Here is a 22,157-nt window from a genome sequence, read left to right on the forward strand (position 1 = left end):
GTTTGTTGGAACTGAGTTCTCAGGAAACTCTACCTGATAGGGTCACTGAACAAGGTTTAAAGCAGTGCAACACCAGGCTGTGCCTGCTTCATACACGACTCTGTGCTCTGTCAGCCTTGCAGTTATTTTTAGTGTAAGAAGGTTTCAAGTACACCTTTGAGGTCCTGGTAGAGATACTGGGGAATGGAAAAATTGGCTGCTGAAACTGCTGTGTGTGCTCACAGAGCGGGATTTCAGCAGTAGGATGTGTTGCTGTGGCTGCATGGGGAGAATTCTGTTGTGGCAAGTCTGTGTGTGTGGTTGGCTACTCACAAGCCTGCAGATGCTGCTTGTCTTTATGTCGGGATACTTGTGAAAACGGGTGAATTCCTCTCTGTCAAATACCTGACTTTCTAAAATGTTCAACCACATCTCTCTGCAGCTGGAAACTTAGGTCTGAATCCCCTTTGCTTCCTGCTAGCATCAGAGCTTAAAGCTGCTGTTTTGGTGTATTTCATACACTTTCCCCATTACTTACTGAAATGAAGGTCGTGTGTAAATGCTGCTAGTTCATGTCCTCTGCTGATTTCAGGGCCAAGCTGGTGAGGAGGGAAATTTCGTGTCCTTCAAATGGGGCTTTTCTATGTATGTGTGGCCATGGCCATGTGAACGTTGGGAACTTTCTGCTCTGGGGAGGAGTGATTCTCCTTTCCTTCCCAGAGTCAGGACAGCCTCTGCTTAAATGCAGCATGACGGGCACAGAACACAAACTTGCTGCTGTCCCTTGCTTCTGGACTGCTTCGGTAAATATACCCTTGAATTGTGTGCTAAGCTGCTTCCCAGTGTGTGCTTCTGAGCAAGGAAAGAGGAGCTGGGACTTGGAGGTGGGAGCCAGCCTTGTCTTTGAGCAGCAAGCCTTGCAGTCCGGGAGCGAGATGACTCTGAGCATTCTTTTTTGTATTTTGCCCAGATTAGCGTTTGGCTTAATTCAGCGCCCGTTCCCATAGTGACTCCATAGTAACTGGTCAGGAGCTCTGAGGTTTATTCAGGCGTTTCCAGGCTGACTTTTTATGAAAGTTTTCTTTTCTTCTGAGCTAATGGTGTGGTTGTCATTGACTCTGGGTGCTGGGGCTGCCAGCTTGGTCCCATGTGGTAAAATCCGGACTGGTGTGGCGCAGAGCTACACGAGCTGCACGTTTTTAATATGTCCTGGGCAAGCAGGCCCTTGGGAGGGAGTGGAGTGGCCTGCTGCTCTTCCTCATGGGGCTGTGCTGAGCCTTTGTTTTCCAAACAACAATACCAACATTGTTCTCCTGATTTGGGAATCACATTTGCAGAACTTTTCTTTTGGGTGTTCAGATTTCCAGATTAAGTTCAGGCATTCCCGTTTCAGATGGTTGGAGTTGTATTAGTCTCACAATTTATTTGTGTGTGTGCACGTGTGAGATTGTTGTGCTTCTGATGGAAAATGATAAAACGATGGTAACAGTGCTGCTTGGTTAAAATAATAACAAAAAGCTTTCTTACTCTTAAGCCCATGTGCTCTTTTCTGTCTGTGCTGCCTCCATCTCTTCTCAGTGTCGTCTGTCCTTGGGGTGGATGTTCCAGTTGTTCCACCCTGATGTTCTGCCTTAATTTTGCAGGTAAACTCCCTCTGTCGTGTGCTCTGCTGGTCTGGGGACGCTTCAGCATCGAGGTTCTCTGGTGGCCTCCCGTGTTCCCGAAGGGCTTTCTTTCCCCTGAGCTTGCCTGCCCCCAAATGCTGGCATTGCTCCATGGGGACGTGTGTGACACTGAGGGGGGGGAATGCTTTCATTTCAGGTACCCAAGGGCTCTGCTCCTGTCCCTTGGGAAGAATGTGGGGACCTGTTTGTGTTTTGGTTTTGAGGAACTTGTGGGAATGTATCAGGGGATCAAAGCTGCTGCCGCTGGGAGGGGAACTGTTCCCGAAGGATTTTGCTCCAAGCATGCGGCAATTGGAGCTCATCTGGTCTGGATCATCTCCCCTCTGCTGGCCAGTACTAAATGGCTGCCACATATTTGGGAATCGGGCCCTCAGTGCACTGAGCCGCTGTCTGCATGGCAATGGGATAACGTCTCGGCTTTTCTTACACAACAGCCTTCTTGGAGCTAGGAAGCACCAGAGGTGAGCGCAGTGAATGCGACGTGCCAGGTATTTCACAGAGCCTGCTGCCAGTTCCGTGACGTGGGGATCTTTGAGACCCTTTTCCAGTGGCATCTGTTAGAGAAAGACAAGAGAGAATGAGGGACAAAGCTGCTGTATTACAGGCACAATGAGCTCTGGATCAGAGTGGCATGGAGCTTGAAAGGTGATGTTTTCAGTTTTGCTGGCCAGAGGGGTTGTGACTCGGATGGCACGGGCAAACAATGAGGAAAGAGACAGTCCCTCTGGGAGTCAGTCTCTGACTTAACGAGCCAGCAGTTATTAAAAGATGAATACAGGAGAAGTGAACCGTGCTTTCTGGCTGGTAGCGCGGCTTTTTTTCTTCTTTTCTCCCTTTCTCTTGAAGATCAAAGGCCTAATTTTAGAACCGGCCCTGTTTATGGACTGTTCATCCACTCCGTTTACTCTCACTTTTCTCGTTTTGGAATAGAGGGAAATCCACAGAGCTGATGGGATCTCCTGCGTGGAGCTCATCCCTGATGCACGGCAGGCAGAAGGAACAAAAAAAAAGACCTCAGCCTTTCCAAGTGGAGCTTTTGTGTGATTTGTTTGCAGTTCTCTTCCCTTCCCTCAGCTCCTGCAGTGTTTCCTTGTGATCAGAGGCTGAGGAAATGTCACCTGTGGCTGCTCCTGATGTTCTTTGGATGATGTTTCAGCAGTCGGTATCCATATCAAACGGGCTGTGCCCGTGTCTTCAGGATAAATGTTGTGAGGAATAGCTGAAGGCTGTGTCAGATCCAGCTCTGGTGAAAAGGAAGCAGCTCCTGCTCCTGCAGCAGGCACGGGGTGCTGCCAGCCCAAGGCACGTCTTGGACCCAGTGCCACAGTCTGCTCTCTGCACTGGCAGCCAGGTCAGTCCGTCCCCTCCCTGGGTTTGGAACACGGAGGATTTGCCTAGGTCTGAAACTGCCTCCAGGAGGGGTGAAGGGAGAATCGTCTGCGCAAAACCTTTCTCCGCTGGGAATTGCGCAAGAGGCGTTTCAGCCGGGGGCAGGGGTCCGCGTGTGCCTCCTCTCCTTTGCGCAGCTGAGGCTTAGCTGAAGATAAGGGTGCACTGTGTGGAACTAGAGCGGAGTTAATTCATGCAGAAGAGCACAAGTGGGAGTGCCGAGCAGAGGGAAGAAACCGAAAATCCTCTCCAACTTTCCCCATTCCCCGCAGCACTTTGGGCTGTGCTGGAGCCAGCTTTTCGGCCCCCGGGGGTAGGAAGCGGGGTGAAGCCGGGCAGGCTGCGTGGCAACTCCATGGCAAAGTGGTAACAATTCCCAAGGGGAGCAGGAACAACATCGATTTTTCTCCCCTTCAGCTTGGCAGCCCTCCAGGTGCCTGCTTTTGGCACAATGGAGCGTGGAGCTGGGGAGGGAGGGACTTTGGGGTGATGTCGGGGGAGATACAAAGAGACAGGAGTTTAATCATTGAACCGCTCACACTGGATGGATTTATTTCTGGACTCAATTTCCCAGGAACGCCACTGGCTCGCCCTGAGGGAAATGCCTCAGCTGAAGTTTCTCTAGCTCCAGCTTCGTGGATAAAGACGTATCGCTTTGGAGTTACCCTGCAGCAGCTGGCACTACCGACGCATCCATCAGCCTCAAGAAAATGTTTGCCGTCCACTTGCTAGCTTTCCATTTTACAAAGCTAAAAGAGGATCAGATAAAAAAGGTACGTAAGAGGGAGCAGTAGCTGAGATTCCTGTTCTCAGGGGCTCTGTGGGGTCTGAAGTCTGTAATGCAAACTAGGCAGCGCTTTATCTACTAAAGCCATGGAGCCAAATGGGGTAAGGAAGATTTGGAGCACAAACCATCTGATGACTGTGGAAATAGGTCTTGGTTAGTGCTTTTCCCTGCTCAGTTACACGTTCTTTTCCAGTAATGGAGCAAGTGCTCTATGGTAAGGACAAATGGGGTTTGAACTTTATTTGGTGTGGTGTCTGTGTCCAGAGGGCAGCGAGGAAGCTCGTGCTGAGTTGCTTTGTGAGTAGTGTGAAGGATGGGGTCTTTCAAAGGAGCAGGAACCTGATTCACTCCCGTTGCAGCAGGAGTGGGAAGCTCCTGGGGACTTTGGGCCAGGTCTCCTGGGACTCAACACACAGTTCCAACTCGTGTACGTGGAACTAAAGGGGGAAAAGCTGAAAATGGGGCTGCCTGCAGCGTGGTGGGGCGGCGATCCAAGGGCCCCGTGGGCAGTGCCACCTCTGCAGCAAAGCCAGCAGCACCCTACTGTCCTCTCCATGCCCTTGGTTAAACGTGAGCTCTCTCAATTTTAGGGGGGCTTCTTCGCTAATTCTGCCTTGGAGAGGAGTGCCCCGGAAAGTGTCCTGGTGTCTCTAAGTGGGATGTCTCTGAATATCACAGCCCTTTTATCCCTGTAGTTTAATACAGCTAGAAGGAGGCCCCAGTGCCCTTTCCTTGTGAGAAGGGCATCTTTGTGCGAGGTGCAGACTGGTCCCAGGGGAAGGCAAGGAAACTTTGCTTTTCAGAGGTCCTTTTCAGGAAGCCCACAGCAGGGTTGATTTCTCTCTAATTAGAGGGAATGCCTCCTTCCTCACCTGCCCAGGCTTATTTGCCTCTGCTGTGAGAACAGTGCTTCCTAAAAGCAAGGCCTGTGCTTGTGTGGTGGGGGCAGCAGTACAGCACGTTTTGGCGTTGCACAGCCAGGCCATTCCTGCCTTTGCAAGCCAGTGATTTGCCTGTGCCCTTGCTGTGGCTGTAAATCAGGGGGCTGTCAGGCTGGGCCTTATCTAGCTCCTTGGCTAGGGCTGTCTCCTTCTCTGGCTGGTGCTGATCAGGGTGGAGGACGCAGCTTTGGTGGGGGCAGAGAGTTCCCGTGGGGCAGCTGCAAGCACGGCCGCAGCCACTTTTATTACTCTTTAGTTTTCTTTCCTCAAGGGCTTATCTCACAAGCTTATCTGAGTCTGTGTGACAGTGCGTGAGCGCTGCGTGTTTCCAGTCGGCGTGTTTTCCTCTGCTGGCGTGCCCAAGGAGGCAGTGCTGGTGCCTGGGCGGAGACGGCACCTCCTGCACCCTGGTGGGGCCTCACAGGTGCCCTGGAGAAAATCAAATGGTGGTGAAACTGGGGCTACAGAGAAATACCTAAATAGTGGTCTTTTGGCTGTATCTTAAGGCAGTTGCTGCTTCTTAGCAATCACATCTGGTAGTTGGATTTTCTCCCATGTGCTTGGGGTCAGGTAGGTGCCCACATTATTGTCAGGGTCCCGGCACGCTCAGATGGGTCACTGCTCACCATCCATTCAAAATGGGGCTGTGAATGAGTAACTAGGTAATTAGTTCAGGCATCATTAACGCAGGTGGCTGGTCAGTTAGAGATGAGGCCAATTTATCCCCAACCCGCCTTCCCCGTTTAAACTGTGTTATTTCTTAAACCCCAGCTTGTTTCTGGTGGGACCTGGTTTGTGTGTGATCTCCCAGCTGTCCCTATGTATATGGGATCGATGAAACCCTGCCCTCCCCTGCCTGCTGCCTCTGGCCCTGAACCTCATGTCAGAGGATATGCAGAGCTGGGGTGAGAAGCGGGCTTTGAGCTCCAGCCTGGCGTGCCAACCGAGTGCACGGGCTGGGGAGCGAGGCAGCAGCTGAATGGATATTTTCGGGTCGTAGCCAACATGCTGGGGCACTGACGGCATGGTCTGGACCTGGCTCAGAGAGGTCAAATTCTCACCAGCTTGAGAGACTTTGCAGTTTTAGCTCATTAAACAAACAGGAGGAAAAAATGGTGTAAGAACAGCCTGTCAGGGTCTAGAGAGTCTTGTGGGCTTATGGAGGGCGGGAAGTTATTGATCCATCAAGATGTTTTTGGTTTTTTTTTGACAGCAATTCAAAAATTAATCACTTTCTAAACTAAGTTTTTGTAAGAGTAAATCACAGAATCACAGAATTTCTAGGTTGGAAGAGACCTCAAGATCATCGAGTCCAACCTCTGACCTAACACTAACAGTCCCCACTAATGTTGTGGTGATACTCCAGAGCTTGCTTTCACTGCTGTTTATGGGAATTTAGATCTGCTGAGTTTACAAGTGCAATGAATACAAGATCCGAGGTGCAGTTTGCATAGATGGTGTGTTCCCCTTCAGTCTGTTACACGTGTACATGATTCTGGTGTCTCCTCACGGTGTGTTTAGCCTCGTGTCCGTCAGACGGGTGGGAATGAACAAAATTAACCATGTGGGGATATTTCTGGAGCTGGAGTGCAGGATTTTCAGATCCTTTATGCCAACCTACACCCCTGATGGTTAGAAAACCAGCGCAAGTGGTTAGGAAGGTTCTGCAGCTCCCCCGCTTGCAGGGAAGAGGGAAACCTCCCAGGCACATGCAGCATGAAGGCAGCGTCCCTCCCAGCTGTGCTGAGCACCGAGGGGCCTGCCTGCCTCCCTCGTGACACCTCGCACGTCTGCAGGTTGACAGGTACCTGTACCACATGCGTCTCTCCGACGATGTCCTGCTGGACGTGATGGCGCGCTTCCAGGCCGAGATGGTGAAGGGCCTGGGCAGAGACACCAATTCCACGGCAACGGTGAAAATGCTACCGACCTTCGTGCGCTCCCTTCCCGACGGCTCAGGTGAGATCCCCCTGCTCGGTCCCAGCGGGGCTGGTTTGGGAAACCAAAGGCTTGCTGCTGGTGCTTGAGGAGCACACAAAAAGGGCACAGGGCAGCCGGTGGGCCGAGTCACTGCCTGTCAGCAAGCAGAGGATGAGAGCCTCGGGGGGCTGGCAGGTGCCTTTTTGCCCACAGCAGGTGGATTTTGACCAAGCGCTGAGTGTTTGAGGGCTTAGATCTTAGAAAGCAACCTCGTACTGCAACTGTGGCCGTGCACAGTGCAGGCGTTGCTGCAGGAGCATGGCAAGGGCAGCCTCTACAGCTCAGTCCCTGCAGTGCAAGCAGCGCTGCTCCTGGGGGATTGCTCAGGTACAGGAGGGCAGGATGCTGCAGTGAAACCCCTCAAATCACAAGGTTGAGGCAACATCATGTTCTCAGAGCTGTGAGGATGCTCCTCTGGTCTTCTGACAGCAAATTCAGCAAATTCTGTGCTGTTGTCTTGTTCTGTTGCACCAAAAAGCGGTCCCTTCCTGCCCTTCCTTGCCTTCTGCACTACAAACCTGCTTCTACATGGAGCCTGCCAGCGAACAGCCTGCCCTGCTACTGCAGCTGGATCCTTATTTCCAGTTGCCCCAAGACTTAGAGAGGCAGACAGAAATTTAGAGTGTTTTTTCCAAGTGTAACCACGGCTCCGAATTTGTGTGGGCCCCTGTGTCTGGCCTGGGTCAGGACTCTGTGTGTAACAGCCGTTCACGCAGAAATCTGAAGAGAAACATTTGCTTTGTACTTCATTTCCACAGGAATTTGTTCCTTCTGGAGGTAATTTGCTCACAGTTAAACGAGAAATAGCAGCTTTAATGGCAGAAAGAGAACATTTGGAAGGTAGTCCCTTGAAATGAGGGACGGGTAGAGAAATTACATACTCGGAAACTGCCCGGCTGGAACTGGGTGCCCTTCTTTCCAGCGCTGCCTTCCCGAAAGAAAAAGAAATATTAGCTTAACCCTCATTACCCCTGTGACCACCAGGTCCTGAGGTCTCCCCTGGCAGTGACCCCGTCCGGGAGCTGCAGGGAGCCCTGAGGTGAGGGGACTTGGCAAGCTGCACGTGGTGTCATCGCTCTTACAACACGTCGTGCCCCTCAAGGCCAGCCTTGGACAACGCTCTCCTGTCCTCCCCTCCATAGCAAGGCCGGGCAGCGGTGTCACGGCGGGCTACGACTTATTGACATACCGCCTATTTTAAGCACTGCATCGATTTTTGTCTATTTCTGCTCCCTTCCCGTGAGTTCCTTATCGGTTATTTCGTTTCCAGACAAAACTTCCAGCATGTCCAAACATCTCCAGCTTGGCTGGATTTTTCCCAATGAACTTTGAGATTTTTTCGCTGCCCCCGGTGTAACTACCTGAAATGACCTGCGTGGAGCACCATCCATTTTTAATCATTTAGGGATTAATGGTCTGACTAATATCACAGCTTACTGAGTAACCCAATTTGCCTCGTCACCTTTGCCATGTGTAGCCGTGGTGTTACAGGCAGAATTTCCTGCTTCCTTCCCTTTCAGGGTCAGATTTGATGAAATTCAGTCAGGTGCTTGTACCATGGAGCAAAGATCATGCAGGGCTATGACATTCTGCTGCATTTTCCTTTGGGGAAGGGCCTTTTCGTGTAGTAGATAAGTGCTTTATTGTAGCAGTGAGGATCAGCTGTCCTTGGACCTCTCTTGCTGAGAAGCTCATCCCTCTCCAGCTTGAAAACACAAGCAGGGTGGGCAAAGCCAGACTGTGAAATAAAAATGAAATTAGCTGCCACATATCAAGCTGACAGGAGGGACTTGATACCCTTGCCTGGGTTCTGGACAGAGCATGGCCAGGTCTCAGCCTCCCTGGTGGTGCTCCCAGGCCCAAGAACCTGCCATGGTGGGGCAGGAGAGCCTGAGGCCCTCACCATGGCATCTGGGCTGCGCTCGGTGGCCATCACCACTGAGGGCTGCCCGCTGGTGTTGCAGAGAAGGGCGACTTCCTCGCTGTTGACCTGGGCGGCTCCCAGTTCCGTGCCCTCGAGGTGAAGGTGTTCAACGACGGGAAGCAGAGCAGCCAGCTGGAGAGCAAGTTTTACCCCACCCCGAAGGAGGTCATACAGGGCAGCGGGACCGAGGTAGGCCATGCAGGGGCTGCTGTGGGGGTGCTGTGCTCAGGCCAGGGTCTGCTGGTCGAAGCCTGACCCTGTCCTCTCCTTTCTCCTGCAGCTCTTCAATTACGTTGCTGACTGTCTGTTAGACTTCATGGAGTCCAAAAACCTGCAGCATAAGAAGCTACCTCTTGGCTTTACGTTCTCTTTTCCGTGCAAACAGACCAAACTGGAAGAGGTAAGGTGCAAAAGGAATATTATCGGCAGAAGCCAGCGTTGGTATTGCATGGGAGTGCTACCTTGGGGCCTTTTTGTGGGCTCAGCTTTCCACAGTGCTCTGAAGGTGAGGTGGATGGCCATTGCCATTCAGCTACAGCTGACTACCATTCAAGGACTCATTCCTTGTCTTGAGGCAACGGGATCTTTCAACTAAAACTATTATTTGGCTTAATCCGTACCTGATTCCATAGGAACCATACGTGCTTGTGTGAAGGCTGCTGGACACTAAATCACACGCTTTTGTGTCCTAAATTGTGATTTTTTAAATCCCTCTCATTCAACGCTTTCTACAGTTGGTGCTAATTAGGAAAGACCTGTAGCTGAGCTGTTGGAAAGGCCACATGGGGGATTGAAGGGCTGGCTGCAAATATTTTGTGGCCTCTTATTCCAACTTCTCTTTTATTTCTAGGGATCTGTGCCTTGGGTGCCAGCCCTGCCAATGCTTTGTGCTTAATGCTGTCAGTGTGCAATGAACATCAGTGAAGCCAAGCATGCTTTAAACAAAGCACAGGGAGTTGCATTTATGGGATTAGGACTTTATTACTGTAGCATTTAGTTGTGCTGGTACTGACAGGCACCCACCTGAGGGCGAGATCTCCTGCTGTGACTTATTTTGGCCCAGATATGTGTGAAGAGAGATAGCGGGCTTCTCCACAGACTTTGTGGTGGGTGTGCATGCTGAGGCTGGAGCTTTGGGGTCACTGATCTTTTACTTTCCAGGGGGCTCTCCTTGCCTGGACGAAACACTTCAAGGTCCGAGGAGTGCAGGGCACCGATGTAGTCAGCTCGCTGCGCAAGGCCCTCCAGAAGCACAAGGCAAGTTTTATACCTCAGTCTGAGTGGCTGACCTGTGCTTGGTGTAAGAGGGTTGTTTGGGGTTGTTTTGTAAGGCTTTCCTCAAGGTCTGTGGTGTCCCATGTGGCTGTACAGCTAGTGGATCTGGCGGTGGGCCTCTGAGGGCAATTTTCTGCTGCCCCGTCTCTGAGGGGAGTTCTCCCTCAGAGCTGAAGCCACGGAAGGGAAACATGAAAAAAATGTGTATCTTTACATCTTTGCAGTAAAAAGGAAGCTCTTGGGTTTTCCTACCTGGTAAAAATTGATTCTTGATTTCCATTCACTTTGTTATCTGTGTCAGTTTTGCTGTGGTTGGCAGAAATGATGGACCTGAGACTTCCTGGGTAAAGTCCAGCTCCCTGCTTGTCTTGGCATCTGTGCTACAGGAATTGTTGATAACTTTGATCAGGCTTTATCGAGTTACCTCAGGGTGGAAAAAAAACCTGCACATCTCTGATGGAAAGGCTTTTTACTTGCGTGTGACTTGGGTGCACGGCCTTATATTGAATATTTGCCTTTATATATTTTCTATATGTTATGTATTTTCTGTCAAATTTTCTGGGATCAATTTGTCAATCCCCCAGTTTCTTGGGGTCTCCTCGTGGGGTGGGACATTATCCTAGCGTAAGCAAGCTACCAGAATCCAGCCTGTGAGGACAGATACACTAGTGCCAGTTTATCACAAGATTCAAACCGATATGAATTGCTTTCTGGTAAAGAAGGATGAATCGGGTAAAAAGTCCCGCAGCCATAGACACTGTCTGGCCAAGAATAACTTGAGAATTCGGAGTTATTTTCTACTTTCTAGTGTTGTGGGGATAGTGTTATTAGGGGAAGTAGCATGTCTTCAAACTGAAGAGCTTTCCTGAACCAGGCCTTCAAAGTACTAGTGAAGTACAAAGGCTTTGTAGGGTTTTTTCCCTATTAACCCCTCATCCTCATGCTATTAGGACATCAACGTTGATGTTCTGGCAATGGTCAATGACACCGTAGGAACCATGATGACTTGTGGCTATGATGACCCACATTGTGAAGTTGGACTCATAATTGGTAAGTTTTCCTCTTCACTAAGCATCTTTTTTTCCTCATTTGTTTAATCCGAACAAATCTTGAGCAGAAGGGAGTGTGCCAGCACAGGAAAGAACAGGAAGAAAATGAGGAAAAAAACAAATGGTAAGGTTGTCAAGCCTGGCTGCCTTCTGTAAAGCAGCTGTTTTTATGCTGATCACATTGCCATCAAAGGCCACAGTCCCCATTTTGTCTGGATTCAGTTGTGACCAGCATAATAAACTTCTCTGCTGACTGTGTAGGAAACTACTGTCCGTCTGTCCGGAGAGAGCTGAATTCCTCTCACGTCTGATAGGATCAGCTGTGTTTTCCACAACCCTTCCACTTTACACATTGAGGTGGCTTTTTAAAGGCACGTAGAGATACATTTGAGATAGGGGAAAAAATAATTGAACAAGTCAAGCCTTAGATTAATTTCTTGTACTGTCACTCACTGTTAAATGATTATTTAACAAACACAGGTGGCTTGATATTACCATCCTTACCACAAGGTTGTATATGTTCTTTCAAAGACAATATATTGATTTATTCCCAAACATGGGGGCTTAAAACAAAAAGGGAACCTGAGGCAAATGGGTAATTTATCCACACTGGCTCTAATGTGCATAGGTACTGGCACCAACGCATGCTACATGGAGGAAATGAGGCACATCGATTTGGTGGAAGGTGATGAAGGCAGGATGTGCATTAACACAGAGTGGGGTGCCTTTGGAGATGATGGTGCTTTGGATGACCTCCGCACGGAGTTCGATCGGGAGCTCGATCTGGGATCTCTCAATCCTGGAAAACAATTGTAAGTGATTTCTTAAAAAGTGATTACTTAAAAAGTATGTATTTAAAGTCCGCTTCATCAAAACTGCTTCTACTGGCTGAGCTGCTTGCAGGTTTTTGACTAGTCTTTTTAATCACTCACTTTTCTGGAGAGGCTCAAGTTGGGTTCCAGGTCCTCAGGAAGGTATCTTAGGTTCCAAACCCACTTCGTAGATGCTTAAATGTGATTGACCTGCATAAGAACACACTTGAACTTGCTGTGGCTCTGGTGAGCTGGTGGACACCTGTAATCCCTCTTGCTTCTCATTCCAGGTTTGAGAAGATGATCAGTAGCCTGTATTTGGGGGAACTTGTAAGACTCATTCTTCTAAAAATGACAAAGGAAGGTCTGCTCTTCAATGGGAAGGTGTCAACAGCTCTGCTTACTAAGGACAAGATCGAAATGAAGCATGTGTGTGCAATGGAAAAGTAAGAGCCTACGACATGCCCTTTGAGAGGGGCTGTTAATATTTCACACTCACAGCAATGATACCTAACATTTCTTCATAATCAGGGAACACTGGGAATTGATCCTGAGCTGTTCAGCTTGGTTTTGCTTTTGCCTAGGAGAAAAGTTGATCCTTCTGTATGCAGGAGTGATGGAAGGTGAAGTTTTAGCAAAATACCCCAGCGTTTTTGCAGTTTTCAACTTTTGTGATGTCCCAATCCTGGTGCTGCAGAGAGGTAGTGCATGCCGTAGGTCACCTAATGGGTGACCGCATGGAAAGCTGACAGATTCTGGTGTTTTAAAGGGGAATCTTGGTCCACGCTGTGGACCAGTAATTTCTCTTGTGCTGAGTAAAGGTGTACCTCTATCGCTGTGCTCTCTAAATATTTCATCCTCTTCTGTACTTGGTCAGCCAATTTGTATGTCTTGCAGAAAACTGACCTCCAGGGAGCAGCCTCTTAATGCTTTTGGGTAGAGCATGGGACAGGTGCTCCTGGTTTATGGGAACCAATTATGACCGTGCCTGATGGGTTCTGCCCTGGCCTTCTCTCATTTGTTTGAGCCCACTTGCAGATATTAACTTAAGTGCTGCCTTCATACCCTTGCATTAGGTGATGCTTTCTTTTGTTTTGGGGTAGATACAAGGAAGGTCTGAGCAACACAAAGGAGATCCTTACGGAGCTGAACCTGTTTCCCTCTGAAGAGGACTGCATTGCTGTCCAGCACGTCTGCACCATCGTTTCCTTCCGCTCGGCCAACCTCTGTGCTGCTGCCCTAGCAGCCATACTGACCCGCCTGAGGGAGAACAAAAAGGTGCTAAGGCTGCGAACCACTGTTGGGATCGACGGTGGACTCTATAAAACTCACCCCCAGTAAGTAACTAAAGAGGGTTTGGGAATTGCTGGCCACGTGTTGATGTTGCAAAGATTTTCCAGCTGTGTCTGTGTGGCTTTTGGAGAGCTGCTCGTTGTGCTGCGGGGTTGGGATGAGGTCTGGTGGGATGTGGGGGGTCAGACTGACCTTGCTGTTGCAAAGCTGGGTTTGCTTCAGAGCTTTAGAGCTTGGGGTGGGATGGGAACAACATGACACGCAATGCTGCTGTCTGGGTGAGAGAATTGGTTCCTTGGGTGACTCCTGAGCATCCAGGGCACTTGCTGTTTATTGTTTCCTTCTTTTTTTTCCTCTTTGTTTTTTAACCTATGCTTACATTTCTTACATGTCCTAATTTCTGTGCTTCTCTGGCTGTGCTTCAGTACTCGAGGTGTTGGATGTGTATTTAGAAGTGTAGGTGAAGTAAACCATGTGTGAAATGAGTCTAAAGAAGCTCTTCGTTCCCGCAGATACCCCAAACGTCTGCACAAGGTGGTGAGAAGGCTGGTCCCCAACTGTGACGTTCGGTTCCTCCTGTCTCAGAGCGGCAGTGCCAAGGGAGCTGCGATGGTTACGGCAGTGGCGTACAGGCTGGCTGCTCAGCGCAAGCAAATCGACGCCGTTCTCGCACCGTTCCTGCTGTCCCTGGACACCCTCAGAGAGGTAAAGAACAAAATGAGGGCCGAGCTGGAATATGGGCTCAAGAGAGAGACGCAAGCCAGTGCCACAGTGAAGATGTTGCCCACCTATGTCTGTGGGACACCAGATGGAACTGGTAAGTTTATTTCCTGGACACCTGGCAGTGCACGAAAGCTGCTTGTCTGTTTTCGGGGGAGAACATGCCAATTATTCTGGAAAATGCCGGGGGGATTTCTGTTGGCAAATCAATGCTTCCTGCAGCATTTTCTGGCTGGCTCTTTAGCCTCTAGCCTAAGGAAGTGAGAGCATAAATGCCACAGGGGGCAGTGTGCTGTCCTGTGTTCCTGCAGATGTGTGGCAGAGTATGGCATCCTGACTGGCAAACGTGCTGCAAGAAGCACCAAAACGAAATATTTCTCTTGCAGAGAGTGGAAAGTTCCTTGCCCTGGATCTTGGTGGGACAAATTTCAGAGTTCTGCTGGTCAAAATTAGAAGCGGGAGGAGAAGATCCGTGCAGATGTACAACAAGATCTTTGCCATTCCTTTGGAGATCATGCAAGGGACAGGGGAGGAGGTAACTTCTAATGAACACCTAATTGAGCTAGTCAAGACCCAATTAATAGGAGAATATGTGTGATTTTCATGCTTTTTTTTTGTTCTTCCAGCTCTTTGACCATATAGTCCAGTGCATAGCAGATTTTCTGGAGTATATGGGGATTAAAGGTGCCCGGCTGCCTCTGGGCTTCACCTTTTCCTTCCCATGCAGGCAAGCCAGCATTGACAAGGTAAGGACTGCAACAACAAATGGGTCAAATGATATCATTTTGGGGGAGGATGGCTTGTTAGTTTGGAAATAGTGGGTAAAAACTCCTAAATGTTTCCCATAGGTAGGGACTTTACAAGGGTAAGTGTGTGTAGAACTTCCACCTAATGTGTGTGAAAAGAGGTAGATGTCCCTTGCTTTTATTCCATAAAGAGGCAGTGCTAGCTTATGATGGCTGAATGACCACGCATTCTTAATAGCCCAGGAATCTCTTATGCTGCCTTCTGCCTTTAATGCCACGAGAGAACAGACTCCTCCTTGTACTACTTCAGCTAAAATCCCTGGGTGTTTTCTAACTCTGCTGCACAGCCCTGACTGTAGCTTCTGTACTGCATTAGCTGCTTGTTGGTGAATGTCAGGGAGCAGAACTGAGTTTGCTTGTTGAGAGCTTGGAAGGGTTGGACCTCTCTGGCTTGGATTTGTTAATCTGATGTATATGGCTTTTTGACAGATCTCATCTCTTTGTCTTTCCAGCCATCCAACGTAAGAAAAGTAATTAGGGTTAAAAAAAAAAAAAAAATCAAATTCAAGAAGAAATCATTCTTGATTATTCATTTCCTAAAGGAGAAAAAAGAAGTTTTGCTGCCTATTTCTAGTCGAATATGTCAAATACACAGGGAAATGAAGGACGACTATTTTATCAAAAGTTTTTATGTCCTGGTGGTTTTCACAATAGTCTCTGAATCTAGAGACTAGTCTAGACAGCCTCTAATGTGACCTGGGATCTGTATGCTTAGTAATAAGATTTATCTGTTTGTGGGGAGACCACTCAATATCCTTTCCAAAACTACAGGAAAGCTGGGTGAGACCCAACTCTCAGGGCCCCATAATACGTCGCCCATTGTGTTTGGTCTATTACCGTTGCTAGACAGGGAAATAACATCATTTAAAAAAAAAAAAAAAAGGGTGGTGGTGGTGGAGGAAAAAGGCTTATGCTTGGGGCGTACGGTCTTCTCTCTGTATTCATTTTCTGTTTTTTTCCTCTTCTGTTTCAGGGTACGCTTGTGGGATGGACAAAAGGTTTTAAGGCAACAGACTGTGAAGGGGAAGATGTTGTCGATATGCTGAGGGAGGCTATCAGGAGAAGAAATGTGAGCTATTCTTCTCTGCTCTTTTTGGTGTGTTAACGCATGCTCCCTCTTCCTCCAGTACCCCACTAGTGATTGTGACTTGTGTTTTAGGAGTTTGACTTGGACATTGTAGCAGTGGTGAATGACACTGTCGGGACAATGATGACATGTGGATACGAGGATCCAAACTGTGAGATTGGCCTTATTGCAGGTACAGTGATGCTGCAGTCACCACTGTAAGAAGAAAGCATGTGTGCAGGTGCTGGGCTTCACGCCCTGCTATAGAATTCGTAAAACAATGTCCCTTATTTGAGGTAGATATGTGGTATTACTAGTCGCTTGGGGTTCTTGGCAGATTTGTATGGTGTTCAACAGAGAATATAATAGCACCAGTAGCAGATACAATCAGAAGTGCAACAGATTCAGAATCTGATGGTGCCAGGTAAAAGAATAGGGGAACAGTAGATACAGCAGGAGTCTTTGTTTTAACAAATGTGTTCATGTTCTAGCAAATAGGACCTGTGTAACTAGCTCGTAGGCTTTGGAGCAAGAATATTTCACTGAATTTAAAACTTACCTGAATTCTTTATGGGCTTTTTAGATGATCCCCCCGATTTGGTCCCTCCAACTTGTAATGTAGAAATACATCTACGCATAGAAGATCTGAAGCCCCAGTTAGAAAATAAACTCTGCTGGCTGGTTACGTGCACCAGCCATCTCATTTTGGTTGCAGAAATGAGCTTTATATTGCCTCATGTAACCCGTGTTGCAAGTGATAAGGCCCTGTTCACCGAATCACCAAATCAGACTTGGTTTCTGCCTGACTGGCTGCTAGACAGGATTTGCTTTAGAAAGCAGGCTTGAATGCAAAAGATGATTTGTGGTGCAACCAGACTGGCAGCCAAAGAAATGATCAAAAGATCAAAAATGATCTGCCCAAGGCTGCCAAAGCCATTTCTGACCTATGACAGAATCCTTTTTCCTCTGCACTTGGAATATGCTGTGCTGGACCCACTGGGAAAAATTTCTGTTGTGATACCGTAACAGCTTTGCTCCTCTGGCTGAAGCCGTGGCATTTCTTTCCTCCTAGGAACCGGCAGCAACGTGTGCTACATGGAGGACATGAAAAACATAGAAATAGTGGAAGGGAACGAAGGAAAAATGTGCATTAATACAGAATGGGGAGGATTCGGTGACAATGGCTGCATTGACAACATCAGAACCAAATATGATAAACAAGTAGATGAAGGCTCGCTGAATGCAGGGAAACAGAGGTAACAGATTTCTGATGGCTGAAAGATGGCTCTTACTCTGCAAGTTTTTATTGCTTTTTCAAGTTTATTACACTGCTCAGCTATGTATGTACCACTTGTGAAATGTAGCTAACTTGCAACCCATTTAGAAGCATTTTTTCTTCTTTTATAACACAACAGGTATGAAAAAATGACCAGTGGAATGTACCTAGGTGAAATAGTGCGGCAAATTCTGATCGACTTAACCAAACAAGGGCTGCTGTTCAGAGGACAGATTTCAGAATCACTCAGGAAAAGAGGCATATTTGAAACGAAATTCCTGTCACAGATTGAAAGGTAAAATTAATTAATTCACATGTTTTAAGTCCTCAAGGTCTTCTGGAACATCCAGAAAATAATCTTCTGCAAAAATGTGGAGGCTTTTCCTTGAAGAAGTGATTTATAGCTTCCTTCTTTGTCCCCCCCTCAACCCCGAATGAATTATCATTTCATTTCCAGTGTTGTATTGGATGTCTTAGCTATCAAAAATTATTGCACTTGGAGTCATTCCTGTAGAACTTAAGATAGTATTAAAAAAAAAAAAAAAGTCAGCAATATATAAATATCCCATGAATATGTGCTTACCTAAATACCTGTACATGATCGAACCAGTCTTCCAGGCTGTTTGAAACCCTTCCCACTATTGAAAAACTTTGAAGGTAATGTCTCAGCCTTCAGATCAAAAGAAAATAAGGTCAGGTGGCTGATCTGGCACAGCTTCCTCCTGACTTTGGGAGTTAGGTGAATAGCTACTGTTTGTGCCCTCTGGAAAAACAGTCTAACGTAGCAAAGAGCATGCGAGGAGCAAAATTGTGATCTGAATTCAGGCTGGAATTTGCTTTAAAACAAATGAAGGGTGTGAGCTGGAGTCCCACTTCTTGTGAATCACCTCAGAATCCCATCGGTAAGGCTTGTAAAGGTTCCTGCCTGCCAGAGCTTCCCGTAACGCCCCGGTGCTGCCTGTGTTTGCCTTTACACAGCGACCGGCTCGCCCTCCTCCAAGTGCGTCGAATTCTGCAGCAGCTCGGCCTGGACAGCACGTGTGAGGACAGCATCATTGTGAAAGAAGTATGTGGAGCTGTTTCCAGGAGAGCTGCCCAACTCTGTGGGGCGGGACTGGCAGCTATTGTAGAGAAGAAGAGAGAAAACCGAGGTGTGGAGCACTTGCAAATTACTGTTGGAGTAGACGGGACCTTGTACAAGCTCCATCCGCAGTGAGTACCTTGGTACCCACCCCTTCCCTTTGCTGTTAGCTCATTTCCAGCGTGAACATGTAGCAAGCTGCACCAGCCTTCTTCTGAGGCAATCAAAAAGGTGAGAGAATCACAGGTGAGAGGATAAAGATCTAATACGTTTTCCTGCATCCTTTGCCTAAGCAAAGGACTGAAAATTGTGAAGAAAAGTCCTCTTATCACTGGAAGGCTCTTGTTCTCTGGTGTACTGAGCAAACTTACATTTCTAATATTTATTTTTCAGTGTGTCAAGGGATTTCTGCGATGTCTAGGTATCCCAGAAGGAAAGCTATGTTGAGTAGTTAGAGCTGGGTCAATATTTTGTGAGCAAGGCCTTGAAGCAGATGCTTTAACTGGGAGATGACTCCTCTGTGGTCTCTGAAGGCAAGAGGCCTGCCTGGCATCTTGCTGAACAAAATTAAAGTGGAGATACAGCAATTAAAATCTGATAGAGTGCAGAAACTTGTCTCTTTTTTGTATAGGAGGAAAAGCAAATGGAAAGGGATGCTATGGAGAATCAGTGGAAGATGTTGGTTGAGGTTATTGTTCCTTGATAATGTATGAGTACAACAGTCTCAGACTGGAAAGGGACTTCTAAAATGTTCTTTCTTCTCCTTTCCTTTCAGTTTTTCTAGGGTCCTGCAGGAAACAGTGAGGGAACTGGCACCTCAGTGTGATGTGACATTCATGCTCTCTGAAGATGGGAGTGGGAAGGGAGCTGCCCTCATTACTGCTGTGGCAAAAAGATTGCATAATATCGGACGGAAGTAAAAATGAGAAACGAAGTCGTTTCAGCACTGCCAGGCGCGTGCACTAGAGATTTGCTGAGCGGTGATTGAAGATAACTTTGCCAGACACCAGTACCCAGGTACCTGATTTTCAGGGAGCAGTTGGTTTTTGACCAGCCAGGATTGTGGATTTTTGTCCCTGGGACACCACCTGGACCAGGTGTTTCTGCTCCCCACCATTATGTCTCGGCACACTGCAATCTACTCGGTTCTGTACTTCCTGAAGTGGGATAATAATATAATGCATATGGAAGAGTCAGACAAACAGAAAAACCCAAACCAAACCATGCAACCAAAAACCCAAATGTGTCTTTTTACAATGGCTTAGTTAAGATACTGTACCACAAGAGAATTTATTATCAAGTTCTTAAGATTCGTGTGTTTTTTAGTTTTGACTTGGCCTGTCTCACGGAACACTGATATCTGGTGTTGTACATATCTAGTGGGCATGTTTGTTCAAACACATCACAGATCTTACAATAAATCTGCAGGTAAAATAAGTTAATGGGCTTTGATCAGTGACGCTTTCCCCTCACACCCAGCTGCATTGGTATTGTAATACTTCTTTGAGTGCAGGAGGCGTGTTTAACAGATGAATGTAATGAAAAAGAAATATGATTCTACAGAATATCAGTTTGTGTCAAAATATAATAGTGCACTTGAATGCACATAAACATAACCAGTGCTGGATGGACTCTGATTGTGGCTATTCTTTTGATTCTGGGGGAAAAAGAGGGTGTAGAAGCAGCTACAGGGTCTGCTATGTGCACGTTAGAGCTACCTTGAAAGTAACAAATTTGTTTATCTTTGGGCCATCAAAATAGTTTTGTAGAAAGGAAAAAAAAATCACCTGAATTTCTGAAATTCTCCTCTTTGTTTTCCCTCAGCTATCTACTTGCCCATTTGAGGGAGGATAGTTTCCATGAAGTGGGAGTTTATCCTTGACTTTCATTTTCTGTTGCCTGTTGTTCTGCCTGTCTGTAGTTCGTTGTAAATAAATCTGTGGTGCTGTGAGCCTTTACTTCTCTGTCTAGTGCCTCTTCTGAGTTGTGGGAAGAACCTGCAGGCAAGTGGGAGCTTTAAATCTGCGTCTGACAATATTCAGCAGCATTTTTGTTATTACAAAGGTGGCTTGTGGGTAGGGCCTGTCAAATTGAAGCCAAATATCCCTCTTTCTCTACACTGATAAAGCACTTTTTTATTTGGCTATAGCACATCCAAAGGCCTGCAAACACCAGGAAAAACCCCCATGCTCTTATATCACCAGATGCCCTTCCACTAATTTACCCATCTCAGAGTAAACTGAAGCAATACAGTACAGAGAAGCAGCAGATCTGGAGTATTGCAGTATCTCCTTTAATCCTCTCTCCTTGGCTATTTACTTCTGCTCAGGCTGGCAGCAGAAAGTGGGGCCAAGAAATGTGTTTTAAGCCTTAGATAGGTCAAAAGTAACTATCATGCGGGGGATAAGCAGCTGGATTTATGTAATAATCCAGAATAAGGCCAACAGGTTTAAATTTAGCAGTGGCAAATGCAAAATTTGAAGATACAGACTTTTCCTGGTTTGTAGTTTTTAAAAGCAATACGCCAACAGCTCTCTGAGTGTTGGAGCCACAGGATGGGTAAAAAATAGTAGCTGGGAGTCGTTTTTGTTTCTGAAGGAGTCCCTCATGATGCTGAGCAACCTGTGCTGAGCAACGGAGAAGAGACAAGTTGTGAACTCACGTGTAATGTTTTCCTCCTCCTGCCATGCAGCTTAATATGTTCCTTTTTTGTTATATTTCAGAGTCCCCAGAGTCACGGAAACTGCTTGCTGTGTAGCTGAGGCAAAGTTATATCTAGCTGGGTACAGGAAAAAAAATAAATCAAGGGTTGGGGCTATGCAGAGCCTAGCAGTAGTGCTTTTGCACTGGCTGTTTTTCCCCTGGGCACTCTGCGATCTTGTACTAGCTTTGTACTTCTGGGTCCTTTTGGGGGCGTGGATTGTGCTAATCTGCAAAAGTACATCCGTGGGTGAAATATGTCCCTGTACAGCTGGAGAGAGGTGACATGGACTTGCCTCATGATGGACACGTGAGTATGATGCAGAGGATGTATCGTGCTTCTGTTCTAAAGGCGGCTCTGCACAACTGGAACGCGTATCAGTAACAACACGAGGTAAACCACTTGTGCAGATTCTTGCTTTAAATTTAGAAAGGAATTCCGTAGTGCTTTGAATTTTCATTTTAGTCTTTTTAGGGAAATGTTCACACAGTCAGTTTGCACCTCTGCTGCAGCTGTTCCCTTTCTGCAGTAGATTAACCCCACACAACAATAATATATATATATATATTTGCATCTGCATTTTTTTTCCAGTGAATCTGTGGGTGTTGTGGAATCTGATCACATGAACCTGAAACTCTGCTTGCAAAGTGCCCGGCACTTACAGCTCTTGTTGTAGTCCCTAAGGCCCAGCACACACACGCTCTTGCCTTTTCTGTAGGTTTGCTGCGAACCCAGGCAGCTGCCACACAGACCCGATAACACGTCTACCGGGGAGGGAGATGGCATCCAGGCTGGGGGGGCTGCTGAGCAAGGATTTTTTTGGGCAGCCATGGAGGAAGGAAGGGCTGTGAGAGTTACGGGGGCTACAAACATCCCTTGTAGTTTCCCAGGGATCCTATAAACACACAGGCTTTCAGCTGACACTAAGACAAAACATTCTCCATCCGGGTGATGATGCAGCGTTCATGTCCCTGATTATATTGATGTATGGAAACTCAAGGAGTGTTGCAAACTTGCAGTCTGTTTTGTATGGATATCAAGCCACTGAGCCAAAACCCTTCTATGCACGTTGTAGGTGGTGATTCGGTTGAAAGTCCTATTTTAAAATAAAAGTAGAGGCCTTCTATTAAATACGACACAGTATTCTGAAAAACACATAGTACGCCTGATCACATAACATTGGTAGGTGATTTAAAATAAAATGGGATTCTTCAAGTTTCATGTCTTAGATGTGCTTTTCTACTTTTTTTTTTTTTTTTTTTTTTGGTACCTTCATGATATTTCACTTCTGTGGGTTTTCCCTCCTGTCAACGTGTTTGGTGCTTCTTAAAACTGATTTTTGTTTTGTTGCTTTTTGAAGACGTGAACATCTTTTTTCAGATCTGAGTCATAC

General features: G+C 47.2%; 1 protein-coding gene across 4 annotated transcripts; it reads left to right on the forward strand.

The window, feature by feature from the left end:
• The first annotated feature begins 2,461 nt into the window (after nucleotides 1-2,461).
• On the forward strand, nucleotides 2,462-20,014 carry LOC311439420 (hexokinase HKDC1-like). Of its 4 annotated transcripts, none has more exons than XM_084525055.1 (19): nucleotides 2,462-3,015; nucleotides 3,628-3,826; nucleotides 6,578-6,740; nucleotides 8,726-8,874; nucleotides 8,966-9,085; nucleotides 9,847-9,942; nucleotides 10,911-11,010; nucleotides 11,638-11,821; nucleotides 12,112-12,267; nucleotides 12,925-13,158; nucleotides 13,627-13,931; nucleotides 14,221-14,369; nucleotides 14,461-14,580; nucleotides 15,614-15,709; nucleotides 15,800-15,899; nucleotides 16,779-16,962; nucleotides 17,122-17,277; nucleotides 17,961-18,194; nucleotides 18,839-20,014. In XM_084525055.1, exons 2-19 carry the CDS (start codon nucleotides 3,764-3,766, stop codon nucleotides 18,981-18,983), a joined length of 2,754 nt encoding a protein of 917 aa, XP_084381181.1. In that variant the 5' UTR covers nucleotides 2,462-3,015; nucleotides 3,628-3,763; the 3' UTR covers nucleotides 18,984-20,014. The 4 variants fall into 4 exon arrangements, with proteins under 4 accessions (XP_084381181.1, XP_084381180.1, XP_084381182.1 ...); XM_084525054.1 differs by lacking the exon at nucleotides 2,462-3,015 and adding an exon at nucleotides 3,129-3,419; XM_084525056.1 differs by lacking the exon at nucleotides 2,462-3,015 and adding an exon at nucleotides 3,351-3,366.
• The last annotated feature ends 2,143 nt before the right edge of the window (nucleotides 20,015-22,157 follow it).

This window comes from Aythya ferina (genome assembly GCF_964211825.1).
Source record: "Aythya ferina genome assembly, chromosome: 7".
Lineage (NCBI taxonomy): Eukaryota > Metazoa > Chordata > Aves > Anseriformes > Anatidae > Aythya > Aythya ferina.

Coding starts and splice junctions, on each gene's coding strand:
- LOC311439420 (XM_084525055.1), top strand. CDS start 3,764: ATGTTTGCCGTCCACTTGCTAGCTTTCCATTTTACAAAGCTAAAAGAG. Junction 11,011..11,637: donor TGAAGTTGGACTCATAATTG/GTAAGTTTTCCT, acceptor TAATGTGCATAG/GTACTGGCACCAACGCATGC. Junction 15,710..15,799: donor AGGCTATCAGGAGAAGAAAT/GTGAGCTATTCT, acceptor CTTGTGTTTTAG/GAGTTTGACTTGGACATTGT.